The sequence below is a fragment of the Solea solea genome, chromosome 1, assembly GCF_958295425.1.
Source record: "Solea solea chromosome 1, fSolSol10.1, whole genome shotgun sequence".
Taxonomy (NCBI): Eukaryota; Metazoa; Chordata; class Actinopteri; order Pleuronectiformes; family Soleidae; genus Solea; species Solea solea.
The window spans coordinates 26,948,281-26,971,382 of NC_081134.1; the positions used below are offsets into that span (position 1 = coordinate 26,948,281).

A 23,102-nucleotide genomic window follows, 5' to 3' on the forward strand; every position below is an offset into this window, starting at 1 on the left:
CCACGACCATCAGCTCATGCACACACACACAACAAACGCACACACACACACACACCATATTCATGTAATATTCCTGCTGTGAAATCAACCACACCTGTGAGGTGGATTGTATCTGCTCACTGACACAGATTAACACAGATTAACACAGATTTATATAATATTTGAGAGAAATGGTGAAATTGTTTTTATCTTAGAATTCAGATCATGACAAACGAAAGACTTTATCTTTGTGTTTAGTGTAGTTAGCACAAAGTTAAGTGATGCTACTCTCAGCACAGCTCTCATCAATGGTCCCTGAGGCCCCTCCCCTTCCCCTGTGCTCCTCCCCCTCCCTCCATTGTGTGTCAGTCAGAGATCAGCAGCAGGACTGAGGGTGAGTTTGATTCTTCATGTTCTCATAGATTAATTTATTCATTGATATTATACATTTATAAATGTATACATTACATGTATCATATATAATACATAGTATTGCGATACATGAGCGAGAGACTAGTTGAGATCAGTTTAAAGTTAGTTTGATGCTGTATTATTATTATTATTATTATCATGATAATAATAATAACAATAATAATAATAATAACAATAATAATAATAATCATGCTGATTCTGATGCTGATGCTGATTCTGTGCTGCTTTCATTCTCAGCCTGTGTTTCAAACATGAGCAGCAGAAATAACCAGGTCAGATTTCTGTCCGAGGACCTGAGTGAAAACACTTAGATGTGACGAGAGCATCCATTTCCTCCTAATGCACACACAGCAGCAGCTAGCATTAGCCTGGGACCTCCACTCTGTGTTCCCCTGGGAACAAAAACCCATTAGACTGAGTCCCCCCTCCAACAACCCCCCCAGCCCCCCCCCCCTCTCTCTCTCTCTCTCACTCTCTCTCCCTCCCTCTGTAGGGGGCGCTACAGCAGATCAACTTCATCTTGTCCTCTCAGTCTCCCTGTCTCTGCTCTGAGGTTCACTCAGTGTAGATAGCACAACATTTTAACTGTTGCTAAGTCTCTGATCGTCACATGATCACATCTTTATCTGCGTCACATGACCTCGTCTTCATCTACGTCACATGATTGCGTCTTTATCTGCGTCACTTGATCGCGTCTTTATCTACATCACATGATCACATCTTTATCTACATCACATGATCGCGTCTTTATCTGCGTCACATGACCGCGTCTTCATCTACGTCACATGATTGCGTCTTTATCTGCGTCACGTGATCGCGTCTTTATCTACATCACATGATCACGTCTTTATCTGCGTCACATGATCGCATATTTATCTGCGTCACATGATCGCGTCTTTGTCTACGTCACGTGATTGCGTCTTTATCTACGTCACACGATTGCGTCTTTATCGGCGTCACATGATCGCGTCTTTATCTACATCACATGATCACGTCTTTATCTACGTCACATGATCGCGTCTTTGTCTGCGTCACATGACCGCGTCTTCATCTACGTCACATGATTGCGTCTTTATCTACGTCACATGATCACATCTTTATCTGCGTCACATGATCGCGTCTTTATCTACGTCACATGATTGCGTCTTTATCTCTGTCACATGATCGCATGATCGCGTCTTTATCTGCGTCACATGATTGCATCTTCATCTACGTCACATGGTTGCGTCTTTATCTACGTCACATGATCACATCTTTATCTACGTCACATAATAACGTCTTTATCTACGTCACATGATTGCGTCTTTATCTGCGTCACATGATCACGTCTTTATCTGTGTCACATGATCACATCTTTATCTACGTCACATGATCACGTCTTTATCTACGTCACATGATCACATCTTTATCTGCGTCACATGATCGCATCTTTATCTGTGTCACATGATCGCATGATCGCGTCTTTATCTGCGTCACATGATTGCATCTTCATCTACGTTACATGGTTGCGTCTTTATCTACGTCACATGATCACATCTTTATCTACGTCACATGATAACGTCTTTATCTACGTCACATGATCGCGTCTTTATCTGCGTCACATTATCGTGTCTTTAGCTACGTCACATGATCACGTCTTTATCTACGTTACATGATCACATGACTGCGTCTTCATCTACGTCACATTACAGCATCTTTATCTACGTCGCATGACCGCGTCTTTATCTGCCTCACATGATCGTGTCTTTATCTACGTCACATGACCGCGTCTTTATCTACGTCACATGATCACCTGTGTTTATAAACACTCACTCTCTCACACCAAAGCTCACAGAGAAAATTAGTGATTTTCAGAAGTTGTTGATCCACTGCTGCCTCCATCAATTTTGTCACTTCAGTGTTTGAAATCCATCGTTCAGATTGACCTCAGTGACACAAAGTGACCACACAAGGCAGCAGAGGACCAGCAGCTAAAATCACTGATAATCTCTCTGAGCTTTGGTCTTAAATATAAAGCAACTCCAGTTTAAATGAATAGATACTGGTTCACTAAGCTTCCTTCTGATTGGCTGACAGGCTCAGTGACCTCTGTCTGACCTTCTGATTGACTGACAGGCTCAGTGACCTCTGTCTGATCTTATGGTTGACTGACAGGCTCAGTGACCTCTGTCTGACCTTCTGACTGGCTGACCAGTTTCATCTCCTTTTTTACAGGATGTTGTCGTCTCCATCCACCACCTCTGTCGCCGCCTCCCGCTCCTCCGTTCCTGCTCCTCCCCGCCATCTTGCATTGGAAACCTACTGGAGGGAGGTAGATAGCATTAAGGAGGAGAGGGAGGAGGAGGAGGAGGACGAGGAGGAGGAAGATGAGAGGAAGAGTGTGGATGGTGAGTGAAAGCTGCAGCAGAGTGACACCTCCTGTCTGTGTGACTCAAATCTCCATGTCTCTGTTCACCTGCAGAGGTGGAGATGGAGGAGGCGTGGCTGACAGGGGCGGGGCTATCGTCCCTGGTGACGGGTTCCTCTGAGGAGGAGGAGCTGCCAGCAGAGGCACTGATGTCCACACTGACTCACCAGCAGGTGGCGACAGTGAGGAGGAGGCTGGACAACTACAACGAGACGCTGAGGAAGAAGAACAGGCAGCCAATCAGAGATGTCCGAGACATCTTCACTCAGGTGAGACACCCAGACAGTGAGAGAGAGAGAGAGCGATACATGAGAGGGAGAGAGAGAGACAGAGAGAGAGACATGAGAGAGAGAGACACACATGAGAGAGAGACACATGAGAGAGAGACATGAGAGAGACACATGAGAGAGAGAGAGAGAGCGACATGAGCGAGAGACACATGTTAGAGAAACATGAGAGACAGATAGAGAGAGAGAGAAAGAGAGAGAGAGAGAGACAGACATAAGTGAGAGACATGAGAGAGATTTGATTTTTAAAACACAACTTTATTTGCCGTTATAAAACAGCCTCACTTTGTGTGCTTTTTCAATTAAATAATCCACATATATACAAACACATACACACACACAAACATATACACATATACAAACACACAAACACATACAAACATATACACATACTGTATATACAAACACATACACATATATACAAACACATACACACATACAAACATATACAAACACACAAACACATACACACATACAAACATATATACAAACACATACAAACATACAAACATATACACATATACAAACATATACACATATATACAAACACATACACACATACAAACATATACACATATATACAAACACATACACACATACATACACATATATACAAAAATATACACATATATAAACATACAAACATATACACATATATACAAACACATACACACATACAAACATATACACTTATATACAAACACATACACACATACAAACACATACAAACATATTCACATGTATGCAAACACATACACATACAGTATATACAAACACAAACACATATAGTAGTATAGTATAGTCCTTTATTGTCATTGTAACCTGTACAACGAAATTACAAAAGTGCCAGACAATTAGTGCATAAATAAAAATATTAAATCAAATTAAAAAGTAAAATAAATGAATAACCAACATACAACACATCCTTCCCATACTACAGGAAAACACACATACCACCATTCATTTTGTTTGATTGTTTTTTATGGCATTGAGGGCGGTTATTGTTGTCGAATAGAAACTGTTTTTAGGTCTGTTTGTTCTTGATTTGATTGTCCTTTATCGCCTGCCTGATGGTAACAGTTCAAACAAGGCGTGACCCGGATGGAAAGTGTCTTTTACAATGGTCTGTGCTCTTTTAGCACAGCGAGCACTGTGAAGTTCATCCAGTGAGGGGAGGGGGCAACCGACTATCCTCTGTGCTGTGTTGATGACCCGTTGCAAGGCCTTTTCTGGGCTACTGTGCAGCTGCTAAACCACACACATAGACATTATGTTAAGATGGATTCTATGGAGCACCTGTAGAAGGATACCAGCAGTCTCTGTGTGATGTCATTCCTCCTGAGGACCCTCAGGAAGTGCAGTCTCTGTTGGGCCTTTTTAAGCACCTTCGTTTACACGCCAGGTCAGGCCTTCCTCGATGTGAACACCCAGTAAGCGGAAGTCCGACAACTGCTCCATGCGATCCCCATTGATGGTGAGTGGTGCGATGTCAGTCTTTTTCCTCCTGTAATCAATCACCAGCTCCTTGGTCTTTGCTGTATTGAGGAGAAGATTATTCTCCTACACCACACTTCTTGATGTTCAACCTCATCTCTGTAGGCAGAATCATCTGTTCCAGCGATGAGCCCCACCACCGTAGTGTCGTCCGCAAACTTCACTATGATGTTGTTGTTGTGATGGGTGGAGGTGCAGTCGTGCGTGTAGAGAGTGTACAGCAAGGGGCTCAACACGCAGCCCTGCGGGGAGCCGGTGCTGAGGCTGAGTGCCGTATATGTGTGATGGCCCAGTCTCACCCTCCGCCGATAATCCAACTTGGCCCCTTTGATGCCTCTCTTCAGGTCAGCCCGGGCCGCAGAGTAAAGGGCCTGGTCACCAGACCTAAAGGCGGTGTTCCTCTCCCTCAGCAGCCGCTGGTCCTCCCGGGTCATCCAGGGCTTCTGGTTGGGGTAGACCCAAATCTGGTTTTTTTACGGTAACAGTGTCTATGCAGTATCGTATGTAACACAGTACACTGTCTGTAAACATCTCCAGGTCTTGATGTGAAAACACATCCCAATTGGTCCTGTCACAGCAGTCCTGCAGCTGGTGAGGGGCTCAGGCCAGGTTGTTATAGTTTTTGTGATAGTGGGTCTACTTTTCCTGAGGGGAGCATATGCAGGAATTAGCAGCAGAGACAAATGTAGACAAACAAATCACTTCTTCAGCACTTTACCAAACAACAGGTCATCATCTTCAACCTGATCCTGGTAGCACCACATGTTTTTAAAAGAGAGTGAGGTCTCCTGACAATTTAAAAAAACTAAAATCCAGCCAAGATCCTGGCCCTGATCAGCTCCACACACACTGGAACAGGAGATATGGCTTAGGCACAGTCCAAAAACATGCAATGTGGGGATAGGTAAATTGGACACTCCAAATTGACCATAGGAGTGAGTGTGAGAGTGAATGGTTGTTTGTCTCTATCTGTGTGTGGCCCTGCGATGGACTGGCGAACTGTCCAGGGTGTACCCCGCCTATCGCCCGATGTAGCTGAGATTGGCACAGCACCCCCCGCGACCCTCTGGCAGAGGATAAAGCAGTAGATGATGACTGACTGACTGACTTCCCTCCTGCAGCTCAGAGGGAGCTGTCCTCTCTGAAGACTGTCTGACACCACCTCAAGCAGGTCGACACCTATGATGGGCCAGAAAGACTGTCAATCCTTGGTGCTTTGCCACTCTGCAAAGACATCATCGCTTTGTGCAGCCCCTGCAGCGTTAAAACTGCCCCCAGCTCCAAATTTGCTTTAGAGTTTACCTGAGGGAGACCTGCAAGGAAGCTGCTGTGCACATCTGGATTATCTGACCATTCACTCTTAAAGAGGTTTCTATAGAAACTGACAGCAAACTTTCTGAATGATCTTCCTCTGTCCATTTTTCTGCTCTATCCCAAAGAAGAATCGAGATGGGGCATTCATCTGAGCCACATTTAGAAACCTGGACCTGACCAGAGCCCCCTGTGCTGACACACCCAGCAGGTTGGCTTTGGCTGCCCTTTCAAGAGGACTCTGCTAAGGACTGCAGTTCTTTCGCCTCAAACTCCAGATTTTTTAAAGATCGGGTTAAGTCTCTCGTGACATTGCGAGTGAACTGTTGGCAGAGTTGCCAGATCTGAACTTTGCCACAATCCCACCACTGCTGAGTGCTGGGAAAGGCAGGCCTGCTCTCTCTATGGCTCTCCCAGAAATACTTAAAAGCAGTTCTAAAAGCCTGGTTGTATAAAGAGCAGTGTTAAAATGCCAATAGGCACTCTTTAAACCAATGTTTTTAATAAAAACAGAGCAGGAGACTAAAGAGTGGTCGCTAACACCCACAGGCTGAATGTGACATCTTTTAAAAAATATTTAAATGATGTGTAAAATTAATAAAGGTTGTCCAGCCGAGCTAATGATAAAAAGTTCTCTCTTGAATGAGTCCAGGTGTATTGCCTGTGATTACTGTGTTTGTATGAGCTGTGTGATCCTGCTGGATGAAGCAGGGTGGGCTTCTGAATGATTCCTGTCTAAAAGAGGAGTATTTTCAAAAGTTGCTTTGACTTTCAATAACACACCTGGAATAATTTCTTCAGAAACAAGAGAAACGGGAAAAAAATTCTTTGAAAATAACCCCCCCAACCCCCACACTACGGCTGGATGTATGGCTTAAAATCACCTCCCCATTAAAAGCCTGCCTCCATTCACACTCATTGTCTGCAGTGCTGTGGGTCTCCTGCACAAACATGATGTCTACTCTTTTAATCTCCATGAGTTTAAAAAGAGCAGCTCTCTTAAAATCAGCTCAGGCTCCGCCCAGATTTAAAATACTCAATTTAAAATCACATATAGATAAAAAGTAGAAAAACATACACCAAATCATAATAAAAGAGGAGCAGATTTTACCACTTTACTGATGTGTTTCTTTAATCTAAAAATCTCCTGATCAGACAGGACATCTTCTGCCATCCCAGACTTCCTGGTGAGAAACCTGGCTTCGCCTCGCCTCTCCCAGGACAGGATCAGATCAGATGACCCTCCCCTCCGCAGCCAAAATATTTCATGGTTTCCGATGTTGCAAATACCACATACGAATAATTATCGACTTTGAAAAGAAAAAGACAGGTTCAGATCACGGGGGGGGGTCTTTCAGGATCATGTAGACCTGTCTACGGTGACTGATGACATGCTTTAGTTTGGCTGATTTAGAGCCCAGTAACACCATCTGTATCTGTGACACTAGGGAGAACAACAGTGAAAGTGTCCTGAATGACCACACCACTCTCCACCACCTCGCTAACCTTAGTCGTAGCATCTAAAAACAAAACGATCACTCCGTTCATTTTAGAGGCCGATTTCACAGACGCATATCCCACCACCTCACCCACAGCCAGGCCAGCCTCCTCCACACTGCACGGCATTGAGGGCACCAGCTTAACGGCATGACGGCGAGTTAAACGCTGTAAATTCACCACTGAGGCTGAGTTAGCACAAACACACACACAAACTCTCTCTCATACACACACACAACCACACTTTTTCAACAACACAAGACAAACAAAAACCACATAAAACTAAAAAGTGAACTCAAGGAATTTTTCACAAAAAACCTCAAACATGCTCTCAGCTCCACACACACTTCACCATCTCACAGAGAGAGAGAGAGACACACACATGAGAGAGAGAGAGAGAGAGAGAGAAAGAGACATGAGAGAGAAAGAGACATGAGAGAGAGATAGACAGATGCTGAGGAAGAAGAACAGGCAGCCAATCAGAGACGTCCGAGACATCTTCACTCAGGTGAGACACACAGACACTGAGAGAGAAATAGAGACAGAGTGAGTCGTAACTCAGCATTTTCTCTCAGTCAGAGGATGACTCAGCAGACAGAGGCTCCTCCCCTTCTTCTCACTGCTCCGAGTCACCAAGACGATATCACACATCCACAAAGACAATTCACCGCAACACTCACAGAGGTACCTGTCTGTCTGCTCACCTGTCTGTCTGTCTGTTTATTATTTATTTATTTAAAAAAAAAAACATCCTCTACAGGTGTCAAGTATTTAGCATGATCTACCCTTACACTTGAACAATAACACAGCTCTGTTAATACTGGAGTGGAACCGTAATTCATGTTACTGGTAAACCCTGTGTTTGTCCTACTATTTCATTTAAAGAAATATCTGCTGTAAAAAACATCTATTACTGCAGGTAATATTATTAATACAAGACATGCTTGAGCATTACATACACATGTTGGATGAGTTAAACTCTTGACAGCTCGCTAATATATAAGACCAGCTTTCAGTCGCATAAGTCGTGTGTTTATTGTTGTTGTTGTTGTTGTTGTTTACAGCTCACCCCTCCCTTCTATTTGTTTGTTGTTGTTGTTGTTGTTGTTTACAGCTCGCCCCTCCCTCCCATCTTTACGACATGACGATCAACTCTCTGAACACACACTAAGACCCTCCCCTCCTGTCACTCTGTCAGCTGATTGGCTCCTGCGAGACTCTCCATACTCAGAGGGTGTGGCTGAGCACAAAAAGGGTGGGGCTTGTTGGGACTGTCTGCATTTCCAAGGTGATGACAATAGTGATGTCATCACGGTAAGTTTGATGCTCTGTCGCCTTCTGCTGGTCAGGTTTCTCTGAGCAGTCACGCTTTCAGTGTGTGTGTGTGGGTGTGCGTGTGTGTGTTTGTAGTTTGTACCTGTCTCACCCTCCCAGGGTCTCACCTGCACTGATGACCTGTCGTCATGTGACCTCACTCAGCTTGGCTTCTTCGCTCACATTGAGCTCTCCACCTTCCTGCTCGCCCTTGGCGTTGAAACCAAACAGACACGCCCACCTCGCCACAGGAGGAGGGGTGAGACACACACACACACAGACACCCACACACGTCCCTCCATCCATTCATCAACGCAGCAGTGACACACACTGACCACAGGAGGCAGCAGCAGTGACACACACTGACCACACAAGGCCGCAGTGACACACACTGCCCACAGGAGGCAGCAGTGACACACACTGACCACAGGAGGCCGCAGTGACACACACTGACCACAGGAGGCCGCAGTGACACACACTGACCACACGAGGCCGCAGTGACACACACTGACCACAGGAGGCAGCAGCTCTGTCCCTTTAATGAGACAGTGTGCGTGTGTGTGTGTGTGTGTGTGTGTGTGTGTGTGTGTGTCTCAGACGCTGGAGTGTTTGGACGTCCTCTGAAGTTACTTTTACACAACGACAGGAAAACATTTCCTGGACTCAAAGTCCCAGTCGTCTTTCAGAGGGTGAGTCTGTCCCTCACCTGTCCCTCACCTGTCCCTCACATGTCCCTCGTCTGTCCCTCGCCTGTCCTTCGTCTGTCCCTCGTCTGTCCCTCACCTTTCCCTTGTCTGTCTCTCGCCATCCCTTGCATGTCCCTCGTCTGTTTCTCGTCTGTTTCTTGCCTGTCCCTCGTCTGTCCCTCGCCTTTCCCTTGTCTGTCCCTCGCCATCCCTCGCCTGTCCCTCGCCTGTCCCTGTGTAGATGGCTCTGGCTCTTCCTAGAGTTAGAAATTGTCGTCACAAACAAACACCATGGTAACATGTTTGTTTGTTCCTGGTGAACTTTGAACAGACCAGACCAGACCAGGTCAGACCAGACCAGACCAGGTCAGGTCAGGTCAGGTCAGGTCAGGTCAGGTCAGGTCAGGTCAGGTCAGGTCAGGTCAGGTCTGACCAGCCCAGGTGAGACCAGGTGAGACCAGGTCAGGTTAGGTCAGGTCAAGTGAGACCAGACCAGGTGAGACCACGTCAGATCAGGTGAGACTAGGTGAGACCAGACCAGGTGAGACCAGGTCAGGTCAGGGGAGACCAGACCAGGTGAGACCAGGTTAAAATACAACGCTGTATCGCTGTAACATGACTCAGCATAAATTCAGTCTCCATGTGTTTCTCTGTTTCTTCTATTATGTGTGTAGTTGTTGTCTATCTTAGAACATACTGGTCTACAGACTGAGGGGATTCTGAGGGTTTCAGGATCAGCAGCAAGATTAAAGGTAACACACTGACCTGTCTGTCTGTCTCACCTGTTTGTCTGTCTGTCTCACCTGCCTGTCTGTCTGTCTGTCTCACCTGTCTGTCCGTCTCACATGTTTGTCTGTCTGTCTCTCTGTCTCACCTGTTTGTCTGTCTGTCTGTCTCACCTGTCTTTCTGTTTGTCTCACTGTCTCACATGTTTGTCTGTCTCTGTCTCACTGTCTCACTTGCCTGTCTGTCTGTCTCTTTCTCACTGTCTCACCTGTCTGTCTGTCTGTCCGTCTGTCTGTCCGTCCATCTGTCTCATCTGTCTGTCTGTCTCTGTCTCACCTGCCTGTCTGTATGTCTCACCTGTCTGTTTGCAGTACCTGCGCAGAGAGATAGACAGGTGTGGAGAAGTGATGGACTGGTCAGCAGTGAGACAGGTGGAAGCTGCAGGACTGCTGAAGCTTTTCATCAGAGAATTGGATACACCTTTACTGACACACACACACCTGAGCTACTACAGAGCAGTGCTGAGTGAGACACACACACACACACACACACACACACACAGCTAGCCTGATAGTCTGCCTGTCTGTCTGTCTGACTGTCTGACTGCCTGTCTGTCTGTCTGTCTGTCTGTCTGTCTCCTCAGAAGTGTCCTCTGTCCTTCATCAGGTTCAGACTCTTCATCTTCTCACTTTGTTACTTCCTGAAGAAAACAGAGACACACTGCAAGTAAACAGTGCGCGCACACACACACACACCAGCACCTGTTTCCACAGGAACATAATAACTCCGATCCGTTTCCATGGTTACAGGCCCTGCTGGTCTTCCTTCGTAAGGTGGTCTCTTATCAGGACCAGAACCGCATGTCTCTGTGGAACGTCTCCATGGTGATGGCCCCAAACCTGTTCACCTGTCGTCACAGCAACAGCAAGCACTCTGTCGCTAAGCAACAGGAGGAGCTGGAGGAGGCGCTGGGCGGGGCTCACCTGGTTCAGCTAATGATAACTCACCAGGACCTGCTGTGGACCGTGAGTCTCAGGACACGGGTCTCTGTGACGGCGCTGTCTCACCTGCCCGTGACATCACTTCCTGTCCTCTGTGCTAGGTCCCCAAGTTCCTGCTGTCTCAGGTGAGACAGGTGAACCAGGTGTCCAGTCAGAAATCCTTTGGACTGATGAGAGCCAAGAGGCGACTTCTGAGGAAGAAGACTGACAAGAACCACACAGACCAGGTGAGACCAGACCAGATGACAGAGCTCACCACCAGGTAAGGGGGAAGAATGGGGACAGGAGACTCGATGGACAGGGCATCAGCCTTGACATTACATGAACCCGGACGATAAGAAACAACAAAGTGAAAACGGGTAAAGAAAAGTGACCACCTGGACTGCCTGGGTTTAAGGCGATTTGCCGCTCGGAGGTACTTGTGGTGATCCGTCCAGACAAGAAACCGATGCTCCGCTCCCTCCAGCCAGTGCGTCCATTCCTCAAGCGCAGATTTAATGGCCGGCAGCTCTCTGTCCCCCACACTGTAATTCCTCTCCTTCTGGTCTGAACACGCCTTCTGAGACAGGATGGCCCCCACCCCGGAGTCCGAGGCGTCCACCACAAACTGACAATGAGGGTCGGCGTGATGGAGAATGGGTACAGAGGTGAACTGGTGTTTAAGCTCCCTGAAGGCACGGTCAGCATCTGGGTTCCACTGGAAGGACTGCAACACAGAGGTGAGGGAATGTAACGGGGCAAAGATGGAACTATAATTGCGAATGAAGGTAGAAATTCGCAAACCCCAGGAAATGCTGAAGGGCTTTCCTGGAGTCCAGAACCGACCATTCACGCACTGCCCGGACCTTCTTGGGATCCGCCTGGACCTTCTCGGGATCCATCCAGATCTCTCCGGGTGAAATGATGAATCCCAAGAACTCACATTTCTCTGCCTTTACATACAGGTGGTGCTGCAACAATCTCTCCAGCACTTGGCGGACAGGAGAAAATGAGAATGGCATCACCAGATAGTCATAATGCCCCAGCGTTTAACAACGAGTGTTAAACGCTGTCTTCCACCCTTCCCCCGCCCTGATATGAACTAAATGATAGGCGTTACAGAGATCAAGCTTGGTGAAGATGGTGGCTCCTTTGAGGAGTCCAAATGCTGATGACATTAATGGAAGGGGGTAACGGTTCTTGATAGTGAGGTTATTGAGAGCACGATAATCAATACAGGGACGCAAGGAGCCGTCCTTCACAAAAAAGACGCTGGCACCAGCCGTTGAGGAAGAAGGACATATGATACCGGACTTGATGGATTCCTGGATGTATTTGTACATGGCAGTAGTTTCGAATTGAGAGAGGAAAAAGAGACGACCACGGGGAGGAACGGAACCAGGGTGAAGCTCTACCGTGCAGTCATAGGTGACGATGTGGAGGGAGAGCAGTAGCTTTGGATTTGCAAAAGTCCAGTCAATGACCGGGTTATGGTGTAGGAGCAAGGGATGCCCCAGGATGAGATGATGGATGGAGTTTGTTAGGACGTGGAGCTGGATCTGCTCCTGACTCCAGGAGGACCGACCTGGTTGACTGACCCTCCTGATGGTGCTGCCGTCAAGGGCGTGTGCCTCCAGCGGGGACAACAGAGGTTGCAGTTGGGCCCTAAGATCCTGGGCTAGGGACTCGGAGATGAAGTTGGCGTTGGCTCCTGAGGGCATGGACAGTTCGCTGAACGTGGGAAGTAGAGATGAATGCCCTGAACTCTGGACGGGAGAGACTTTTGGCAACTATGGTGGTTAACAGGGGCCGGTTGGAACAAGGGCCTTTCTGCATGGAGTTTGCATGTTCTCCCCGTGTGTGCGTGGGTTCTCTTTTATTTCACAATAAAATGACATGGACAACGGAACATGACAGTAACTGTGTGCACGTGAGCTACAAATACAACAGCATCATGCGCGCACACACACACGTAATCAGATTACCTGCTCTCAAACTGGTTCTTCTTCTTCACGTGGTGTGTGGTTGTGAGAAGAGAGTTGTGAGAAGAGAGTATGGTATAATGACCATAATAACAATGGTCATTGTTATTATTGTGTGTTAGTTGTTTGTAGTTTAGTGTTTAGTGTCGGTGAAACAGGTGTTGTTGGCGGTGGGAAATCAGGTTGGACTCAGCTCAGATAAGCTTCCCGCATGAATAAAGCAGTGCTCGTATTTCTTAAAGATGAAAGCGGCCTCATGCTCAGCGAGGAATATCTACAGGTGTCTCTGTTGGCTGTTCCTTCTACAAGGATCAAGGTGTTCCTCCATTTGTCTCCAACGAGGTGCTGGAGAAAGAGCTGACCCGGTTCAGTAAGTTTGCCAGTGGGTTCAGATCGGTGGGTTTGGGTTGTAAAGACCTGAAACTTAGACATGTTCAGTCTTTTAGAAAACAGGTTGTGATGTTTTTAGACTCATTGACTCAATCACTTGATGTTTCTTTCCGTGTTAAACATGAGAATGGTTATTATATGGTGTTTGCCAGCTCTGGAAGTATGAAGTGTTTTGAAGGTGGAGATGTTGGACTTAAGTGGATCGCCTGCCCGCACAGGCAGCAAGCGGTGGAAGCTGCTCCGCCTGCGGTTCCCACCAGCTCTGCGGCTGCGGTATGTGTTGCGCCTGAGGGGCCCACCGGTTCCGCGGCTGCGGTGCATTGTCTCGTGATGGTGGGCTCCATGGCTGGAAATGCTGCACAGCCCCTGTAGACAGGACTAGTCAAGAGCTGCACCCTCAGTCAGCTGCAGCTATAAAACAGCTGTTATGGAGGATGAAGCAGCTGTCAGTCAGACAATACACCTGGGTAAGAGTTGCAGGAGGTGTGGTGCAGCCAGGTTGGATAGGGTTTACCTGTGATCTGATTTTATTACTAGAGCTGCCACGTGCTACACCCTACCAGCTTTTACTGATCACCATGTCGTCTGCATGAGTTTGGTTTACATCACCAGCTGTACCTTAGCTGTGTGAAAGTGCTGAACTTTGGTTCTCTGGCAGGCCTCAGAGAATGCAAATGAACCAGGTGTCAGGTGTGGCTGGACAGAGCCGGTGCTCTGTCAGAAGGCTCTGGTCTCAGCCAGGCTCACGATAGAGGACTGACCTGTAACCTGTGAGCTTTTGAGGAAGTGTGGGACATTGGACTGAATGGAGTTGCCCTATGTTCGGTAGTGGAGGATGGGTCAATGCAGCTTAATTTTTAGTTTTCTGTGTGCGAGTGAATGAGTTGATTATTGGCTATTATTAATGAATTGTTGGTTTGGAAAATTGTTTTCCTAATTAAAGTTTTCTTAAAGTTAAAGTCTTCTTCTTCTTGTTTAAATGTCTTCTTTACATCCTGGAGACAAACAAACACGTGTCTCTCATCACACTGATTACACCGCAGTGTCATAAGCACTGGCCCTACGTCACTTCCGCCTGGTGACACAATGACTTTATTAATGATAATGATAATGATAATAATAATGCGTGATCTCATCACTGTAACAACTTTAATGACAATAAAAATAAACTGTTTATTTTGTCTCATATTATTTCATAATTACATTTAATTTAAATATATTCATTTTAATTTATAAGAGATTTATTAAAGATTATATGAAAAATATAATTATATTATAATAAGCACAAAGATGAGTGAGTGTCATCAAGATGAAAGAGATTTAATTAGAGACCATTTACTCTGTGTGTGTTTGTGTGTAGATCACAGAGCTGTGTGAAGGTGTGATCAGGGTTCACGCCCCCTTACACACCAAGGTTTCCATGGCAATACAACTTGATGACCAAACAAGAGCGAAAGACATCACTTCACGCTTTGAGTGTGAGAACAGGTGACTCAGACACACACACACACACACACACATTTATTTGAAAGATTAACGATGTTTTTTTCTCTCTCTCCACACCAGTCCTGTTCAGTGTCTGTATGAAGTTGGAGGGAACATCTGTGAGTCTATGACATCACACACACTGCTGACATCACACACACACTGCTGACATCACACACACACACACACACAGTGTAAACCTGTCTGTCTTTCAGGTGAGCGTCGTCTTCATCCAGACTGCATCTTATTGGACGTCCACAGAGTCAATCCTCACTGTGATTGGCTGATCAAACCCTGACAGACAGCTTCCTGTCTCAACATCTCAACCTGGATCCTGTCTCACATCGTGCCTTACCTCCTGTCTCACCATATGACTGTGATATCATGTCCTGTCAGATGATGCAAACAACACAAAGAGTTTTCTTTCTACTTCCTGTTTGTTTATTGATGTAAAAAACGAGTTCATATTAAAAACAAACATCTTCTCGTCTTCTTTCGTCTCCTTCTTACAGGAAATGTTGATTTCATGTTGCCATGGAAACGTCTGCACTCATTAAACTGAGCAGTTCATCGCAACTTCATCGCGACGTCATCGCAAGCTCATTAGAAATTAATCAACAGGAGCTGCTGATGTCATCCAGGTGTCGGGGGCGGGGCTAGTGCTGTCCAGGTGTCAGGGGGCGGGGCTCATATCGAGCTGTTGCTCCTCTGCTGCCATGGCAGCAGCCTGTAGTGTCTCTGTGTCGCTCTGCAGAGGATTCATCTGTTTCCTCTCACTGTGCATGTTGTTCTCATGACGCTTCAGGTCTGACGCCTGCAAGTACAAGTACACAAGTTACAGTACAAGTACACACGTTACAGTACAAGTACACAAGCAAATACACAGGAAATTAGTAAGTAGCCAGGCAACACGTCAGCAGCAGTTTCTCTTTCATCTGTTTTGAGTTGTATTTACAGCAGCAGTACTGCAGTATTTACAGCAGCAGTACTGCCGTATTTACAGCAGTAGTACTGCAGTATTTACAGCAGAAGTACTGCAGTATTTACAGCAGAAGTACTACAGTATTTACAACAGTAGTACTGCAGCATGTACAGCAGTAGTAATGCAGTATTTACAGTAGTACTGCAGTATTTACAGCAGTAGTAATGCAGTATTTAAAGCAGTAGTACTGCAGTATTTACAGCAGTAGTAATGCAGTATTTACAGCAGCAGTACTGCAGTATTTACAGCAGTAGCACTACTGAAGTATTTACAGCAGTACTACTGCAGTAGTACTGCAGTACTACTGCAGTAGTACTGCAGTATTAGTACCTTGGCGAAAGCCTTGGAACAGGAAGGACAGACGAACGGTTTCTCTCCTCTGTGTCTCCTCTCATGGTCCTTCAGATGAGACTTGTGTTTAAAAGCCTGAGAGAGAGACAGGTATAGTCAGACAGACAGATACAGTCAGACAGACAGGTACAGACAGACAGGTACAGACAGGTACCTTGTCACACATCTGACAGGCGAACGGTCTCTCGTTGCTGTGAACTCTTTCATGTTTTTTCAGATCTGGAGCTCGAATAAAAGATTTGCCACAAACTTCACATCTGTACGGTTTAAAGCCTGTGTGTATCTTCAGGTGCTCTGCACACACACACAAAAACTTGATTAAACTCAAACATCATGACATTGTGTGTGTACCTTTCAAGTGAGCGTGTGTGTGTGTGTACCCTTCAGGTGAGTGTGTGTGTGTGTGTGTGTGTGTACCTTTCAGGTGAGCGTGTGTAGTAAAAGCTTTAGTACAGATCTCACAGGCGAACGGTCTCTCTGCTGAATGAAGCTTCTCGTGTTTCCTGCAGAGAGAGAGAGAAACAGTGAACAGGTGTGTGATGATGATGATGATGATGATGATGATGAAGACGATGAAGATGAGGCACACCTCAGTCTGCTCTCGTCCAGGAAGTTCTTCCCACAGATGTGACAGGACAGCTGTTCTCTGTGTCCGTACAGCAGATACTCAAACTTCATGTCAGTTGTTGCTGAGGACCAGGCAGGAGTCTGCTCGTCCTTTACTTCACTCATACTGTCCGTGAACGCCAGCGTCTGAGAGCTGTGCTGCTCCGCCCCCAACTCTTTAGGCTCCGCCTCCATCTCTGACACCACATCCTGGTCATAGCAGCTCACCTGATGACATCATGGGCATGTTATTGTGTGTTGGATGATGTGGACTAACAGTCATATGTGGATATTGATGTTTTCTGTGATGTAATTGGAGTTTATATGACGACACTAGCCGTGATCAATGATAACAGAATAAACCACACCCCTATATATTTCAAATGTTCAGAGGTCTTTCATGTATTGTTGTGTGTAACAGTGTCGCTCACACAATAATATGTGTGATGAGAAGTCTGTGGAAGTAAATCTGTTCCATCCTAGTCTGAATTGCAATTCCTAACACTTTTAGCATCAAAATTAGACTGATTTCTTTTTTTTGCCTTGCCGCAAAAAATTCAGTGTCAAAAAGTCAACATCCGGGACGCCAGGGAGAAGCAATCGATCCCCGTCTCAATTCATCCAACACCAAGCAGTTGTCCCTCTGAGCACAAAAGTAAAAGAGACGCGTGTAAAACCTGGTGACACGCACACACCCACATATACATTTTTAATTCATGGACTTTCACATTTGTAAAACCTTCCTAAAGGTCATAAAAACAGAGTGACGTCACAGCTGTGGACGAGCACAGTGCGGTCATGTGACTCAGGAAAGCCTACTGTCAGGGAACGTACGATGTGAACACTTTATGACAAATGTGAATAAAAAACAAGTTTGAGTTATTTATTCGTCGTTCATTAGCATTAATTTTCAAACTTATTATCGATGTATTAAAAAGCTGCTGTGTGGATTCATACTGATGAACACATGAATTATGAATTACACTATATGTTCATACATGTGATGAACACATGAATTACACCATCTGTTCATACGTGTGATGAACACATGAATTACACTATCTGTTCATACATGGGATGAACACATGAATTAATTAAAGTGAAAGAATGCGGACACGGTGCAGGTGGAGAGTGAGCAGATTGTGGCTAAGAAAAAGAATAATGGCGCTGTTATTTTCCTAAATAAAATGTGTACTTTTACTCTGATACATTTTTCTTAACCATCTTCGTTACTCGTTAATAGAAAAAATAAAAGTTGAGCTGGTGACGTAATGCCTGTTTGTTGTTGCTAGATTTTAGCGGCACCTGCTGTTAGCCGTGCAGCTGTTAGCCGCAGATTTCAGCTTCAAGTGGACTTAAAACACACCAGCGGTTCGTTGTTTGCCGTGTCCGGCACCGAGGCTCTGGTCTCCGGGTTTCTGGTCTCCTGTCTCCAGGTTTCTGATGTGCACTCCGGACGCCGGGTTTCAGCTATCAGCTGTTTCAGCGCTCAGCTGACCCAACCAGTGAGCTAGCAAGCTAACCTGTTTTGTTCAAAATATATTTATAATATCGCATATCACCATTCAAACAAAAAATATTGCAATATCAGTTTTGGTCCATATCGCACAGCCCTACCACTGACGTGCGCTAGCATATTTCATGAATCCTGATATCACGTCAGCTTCAGGCTTTATTTCCATGGATTTGTAAATAAATGAGAGTGAATACAGTAAAGTGAAAACTATCATGACGTCATTACAGGTTAAAATTATCAATTTAATGGTTTATTTTATCGACCGTGACTTAGTTTATGTGTTGTTACAGGAATGATGTTGTTTTCTTCCATTCATTGATAACTGTAGGGCTGTAAAGTTCCGCTTGACTGGTTTATTTACGAGTTGATAAGTTCTGGTTCGACTCAAATTCTGATTGGTCAATTGTTTGCTGTGTTAATTTCATACAGTCTGTGGTTCATTTTATTTCATCTGGAGGAATGTACCAAGTGCCAATGTTGTGCTACAGTCAGTCGTACTCTAACATCCACGTCAAAGACATCAAAGACATCACAGTGTGGGAACTTTTCACAAAAACTGATGGCGTAAAAAAAGTGGAATCAAAATTTCAGGGCTTCAGTCGACTAAGAATTACTTTGGTTGATTCCAGTGCTCTGTCTGTCCTGTCACTCAGGGATTTTATGATTGGCCAAGAAAATAATGACAACATTAAGTACTTTTATGATGATTAAAAAACCTATTCCATTGAACATGTTTTGTATTTTGGTTTAAATTTCTGTTTTTGTCGGTGGTTTACAAATAAACTAACTTACATTACATGTCATTTAGCAGACACTTTTATCCAAAGCGACTTACAATGGAATTGAGTACAATCAGCCAGGGGTGGAGTCGAAACTTGCGACCATGATGTCATCAAATATTAAAATAAACCTGCAGACTCATGATCATATTTTTAGGAACAGATTCATCACTGTTCATCTTCACCTCTCATTCATGTGTTCATCACATTTATCAGTAAATTGATGAACAGATGCTTTAATTCATGTGTTCATCACATGTATGAACAGATAGTGTAATTCATGTGTTCATCAGCATGAATCCACACAGCAGCTTGTTAATACATCGATAATAAGTTTAAAAATAAATGCTAATGAGCGACGAATAAATAAGTCAAACTTGTTTTGTCGTAATAATTCACTGGATGTTGACTTTTTACACTGAATTTATTTTAAGGCAATAGAAAATCAGTGCTTGAAATTTGATGGTTTTTTAAAATTCAAAGTCTAATTTCGATGCAAAAACATTCAGTGTTATAAATTGGAACTGAAACTCAGATGAAACAGATTTACTTCCATAGAAGTAGCACATACAGAAAGGTGTGCTTTCTTTTTTTGGCCACAGGGTGGAGTATGTAATGTGCTAAAGTGAGCACTGCTGGAGTAAAGCTCTTGTGTATGAAAACTGTTTCCTCCAAATGTATATAATCATTTGTTCTCAGTGTGAGAAATCTCTGTGTGACAAAACAGCTGTGACTGTGACACTCACTGTGAGACACTGTGTGACAAAACAGCTGTGACTGTGACACTCACTGTGAGACTTTAGACCCTGCAACAGGTTTTTAAAACCAAACCAGCTCCAACTGATCCACTTATTGTTCTTTAGTCTGCTTTGTGTGTGTGTGTATGTGTGCGTGCGTGTGTATGCGTGTGTGTGTGTGTACCTTGTGGACGTCCTCATTGGCCAGTTCTTTCAGAATTGCTTCCTGAACTCTCAGTGCTGCACTGGGAGATTTATCTAGTTCCTGATTGGCCGATGCTTCCACAAGGTCATCAGTAGTGGGTGTGTCATCTCCGAGCACCTGAACACAAACACAGTGGTGATGGTGATCAGAGTTGTGGTCAGGGAAGAGGACTGAGCTCAGTTTACCTCAGACTCTGTGGCCAGCTGAGCTTCTGGCGGCAGCGCCATCTTTACGATGTCGTAGGGAAACTTGTCTTTGTCTTCTGAGGACATGTCTCGTTTCTGAGGACACACACACATCACTGCTTCAGTCTGTGCGTGTGTGTATGTATGTATGTATGTATGTATATATGTGTGTGTGTGTGTGTGTGTGTGTGTGCGTGTTACCTGGGAGCAGAGTTTGTCTAGGAATCGTATTCCGAGGATTTGACCTGATGACATCATCAGGTTAACATCTCTCTTCTTCACAGAGATCTTTGCTGTGTACATGTAGTTCAACACTTCTTCAAAGATGTCCGAGCGTATGAAGTCGATCTCAATGACGGATGAGTTATCCACCTGATCACACATACATACACACACGTGTGACATTCATGACTTGAGGGGACATTGTATTGACTTACATTCATTTCCTGGAGACTTACTCTAACCTTAACCATAATTAGTACTGACCTAATCCTAATTCTAATCCTGACCCTAACCTCAACCTAACCCTAAAATATATCTTCACCTTAAAATGTAGTCATTTACATTATGGGGACAAAAGACAAGTCCCCATCATGTGACTGTGTAAACGCTGTGTGTGTGTGTGTGTGTGCATGCGTGCGTGTCTCACCTCATGTTTCTTAAACAGCTTCTTGAAGTAGTTGGAGCAGGCGGCAAGGACGCAGCGGTGAGCGCGGAACTTCACATCCTCGACGACCACAGCGATGTCACAGTGTTCGCCCTCGAGACGCTGCTCGTTCAGAAGCTTCAGGAAGATGCTTTTATGTTCATCGTCCACGTACTTCACTGTCTCTGCCATCTGCACACACACACAACCTCAGAGAGCTGCACTCACCATGACTAATCATTACTTTATAATCATGATTCATCATTACTTTATAATCATTCATCATTATTTTATAATCATGACTCATCCTTATTTCATCATGACTCATTAGTTCATAACCATGACTCATCATTATTTCACCATAATCATGACTCATCATTACTTCATAATCATGACTCATTATTTCATAATAACCAGGACCCATTATTTCATCATAACCATGACTCATCATTATTTCACCATAATCATGACTCATCATTACTTCATAACCATGACTCATTATTTCATCATAATCATGACTCATCATAATTTCATCATAACCATGACTCATCATTCATGTGAAGATGACTCGGTCAAATGTGTAAAGAGATTTTAATGACAGTGGTAAAATAAAGAAATCATGACTCATGATGACATTATCAGTAGTCCCCGCCCACCTGAGCAGGTGTTCCCTCTGTCAGTGAACTAACATCAACAGTTCATGTCTGCTCCGTAGCGGACACGCGCACCTTGCGCATGCACGCGCCACACGGCCACTGACTGAATGTCGGAATCCTTTCCCAGCTGTTAGCACCAAAGCTAACGAGTTATATTATGACTTCGTTCACCGGAACTGAACCCGTGCTTTCTGCGGACCCTCAGACCAAACCAGGACCCGATCCAGACCACAGCCCATGAAATTTGGTCTGTAGCGGGCCACGAGACCCGGGTCAGACCGCATTCAGGAGCAGTAGCAGCTACAGCCGCTGAGGCTAACGCTAGCATGGGGAGCTAACGTGTTAAGTTTTAAGTCAAACGGCGGAAAAAACGACGTCCGCCGGTCCGTTTACCGGCGAGTACCGGGGTCACCGGTGTTTACCGGCTGGTGCCTGGTGTCACGTGTTGAACGCGTACGGTGAGACTTTCCGCTCATACTCGCTGCTGTTGTTGTTGTTAAATGGCGGACAGTTCGGCCCGCGCTGCGCCACCAGCCTCTCGCTCTTAAAATGGCGTTAGTGCGGTGACATAGTCAGTGCTAACGCTACTGACCCGCGTCACTGCCGCCCGGACGGGGAGCGGGTCGCGAGCTCCGCCGTTCCCGGGACCGACACACAAGCACGCGGGCGGCGACACGATTCACACGGACGAGACGGGGCTCGAGCCACCATGAACGGCTCGCGAACGCGCAGGCATCCCCGCGGAAACGGAGCCGGAGCGGGGGGCGGAAGCGGAGCGCGGGACCCGGGTGAACGAGCTCTTACCGTCAGTGAGGTGTCCCGCCGGGTTTGTCCGCGCGCCGAGAGCGGGAAACACTTTGACCTGTTGTTATTGTTGATGATGAGGACGAGCACTGTGCGGAAGGCACGCACACACTGTAAGAGCACGCAGGCAGCGCGCGAGGCATGACTTAGCGAGACTGCGCATGCGCGGCCCCGTTGACAAGGCCCCAGGACTCACGGCCACCTGTGGCTTATGATCACATTAAACATAATGTATGTGAATAACCCATGATGTTAATATGACTCAGCTGATTATACTCGGCCCCGCCCCCTCACTCTCTCACAACTGTAGCATTGTATTGATGTTGAGTAAAAGGTGGAAAAACAGATGTTCTGTTTTTTTTAATTTACACTCGATCTGATATCTACGTCACATGTTTGCGTCTTTATCTGCATCACATAATCACGTCTTTATATGCGTTACATGGTTGCGTCTTATCTACGTCACATTATCACATCTTTACGTTAAATGATCGTGTCTTTATCCACATCACATGATCACGTGTGTTTATAAACACTCACTCTCTCACACCAAAGCTCATAGAGAAATCAGTGATTTTCAGGAGTTGTTGATCCACTGCTGCCTCCATCACTAAGTTCATATGTCTTATTTTGTCACTTCAGTGTTTGAAATCTAACGCTAAGAT

At 45.4% G+C, this 23,102-nt stretch overlaps 2 protein-coding genes across 5 annotated transcripts; one reads left to right on the plus strand and one right to left on the minus strand.

Annotated features, from left to right (window-relative positions):
- The first annotated feature begins 342 nt into the window (after nucleotides 1–342).
- On the plus strand, nucleotides 343–15,460 carry arhgap28 (Rho GTPase activating protein 28). 2 transcript variants are annotated; one of them, XM_058628255.1, is made up of 15 exons: nucleotides 343–373; nucleotides 2,626–2,798; nucleotides 2,873–3,087; nucleotides 7,983–8,091; nucleotides 8,522–8,721; nucleotides 8,818–8,980; nucleotides 9,319–9,410; nucleotides 10,082–10,159; nucleotides 10,505–10,658; nucleotides 10,777–10,859; nucleotides 10,943–11,158; nucleotides 11,236–11,361; nucleotides 14,846–14,973; nucleotides 15,052–15,089; nucleotides 15,186–15,460. In XM_058628255.1, the coding sequence occupies exons 2-15, from the start codon at nucleotides 2,627–2,629 to the stop codon at nucleotides 15,266–15,268; spliced, it is 1,857 nt and encodes a 618-aa protein (XP_058484238.1). In that variant the 5' UTR covers nucleotides 343–373; nucleotide 2,626; the 3' UTR covers nucleotides 15,269–15,460. The 2 variants fall into 2 exon arrangements, with proteins under 2 accessions (XP_058484238.1, XP_058484247.1); XM_058628264.1 differs by lacking the exons at nucleotides 343–373; nucleotides 2,626–2,798; nucleotides 2,873–3,087 and adding an exon at nucleotides 4,817–7,915.
- Nucleotides 15,389–22,616, minus strand: zbtb14 (zinc finger and BTB domain containing 14). 3 transcript variants are annotated; one of them, XM_058628275.1, is made up of 10 exons: nucleotides 22,438–22,614; nucleotides 20,981–21,169; nucleotides 20,533–20,703; nucleotides 20,332–20,427; nucleotides 20,126–20,263; nucleotides 16,893–17,137; nucleotides 16,721–16,806; nucleotides 16,458–16,597; nucleotides 16,283–16,378; nucleotides 15,389–15,784 (listed from the first exon to the last, which is right to left on the minus strand). In XM_058628275.1, exons 2-10 carry the CDS (start codon nucleotides 21,167–21,169, stop codon nucleotides 15,644–15,646), a joined length of 1,302 nt encoding a protein of 433 aa, XP_058484258.1. In that variant the 5' UTR covers nucleotides 22,438–22,614; the 3' UTR covers nucleotides 15,389–15,643. The 3 variants fall into 3 exon arrangements, with proteins under 3 accessions (XP_058484258.1, XP_058484269.1, XP_058484273.1); XM_058628286.1 differs by lacking the exon at nucleotides 22,438–22,614 and adding an exon at nucleotides 21,634–22,358; XM_058628290.1 differs by lacking the exon at nucleotides 20,332–20,427 and having other exon boundaries at nucleotides 22,438–22,616.
- Between the last annotated feature and the right edge of the window lie 486 nt (nucleotides 22,617–23,102).

Coding starts and splice junctions, on each gene's coding strand:
- arhgap28 (XM_058628255.1), top strand. CDS start 2,627: ATGTTGTCGTCTCCATCCACCACCTCTGTCGCCGCCTCCCGCTCCTCC. Junction 8,722..8,817: donor ACAATAGTGATGTCATCACG/GTAAGTTTGATG, acceptor GTGTGTTTGTAG/TTTGTACCTGTCTCACCCTC. Junction 15,090..15,185: donor TGAAGTTGGAGGGAACATCT/GTGAGTCTATGA, acceptor TCTGTCTTTCAG/GTGAGCGTCGTCTTCATCCA.
- zbtb14 (XM_058628275.1), bottom strand. CDS start 21,169: ATGGCAGAGACAGTGAAGTACGTGGACGATGAACATAAAAGCATCTTC. Junction 20,428..20,532: donor TAGACAAACTCTGCTCCCAG/GTAACACGCACA, acceptor GTGTGTCCTCAG/AAACGAGACATGTCCTCAGA. Junction 16,598..16,720: donor TACACACGCTCACCTGAAAG/GTACACACACAC, acceptor GTGTGTGTGCAG/AGCACCTGAAGATACACACA.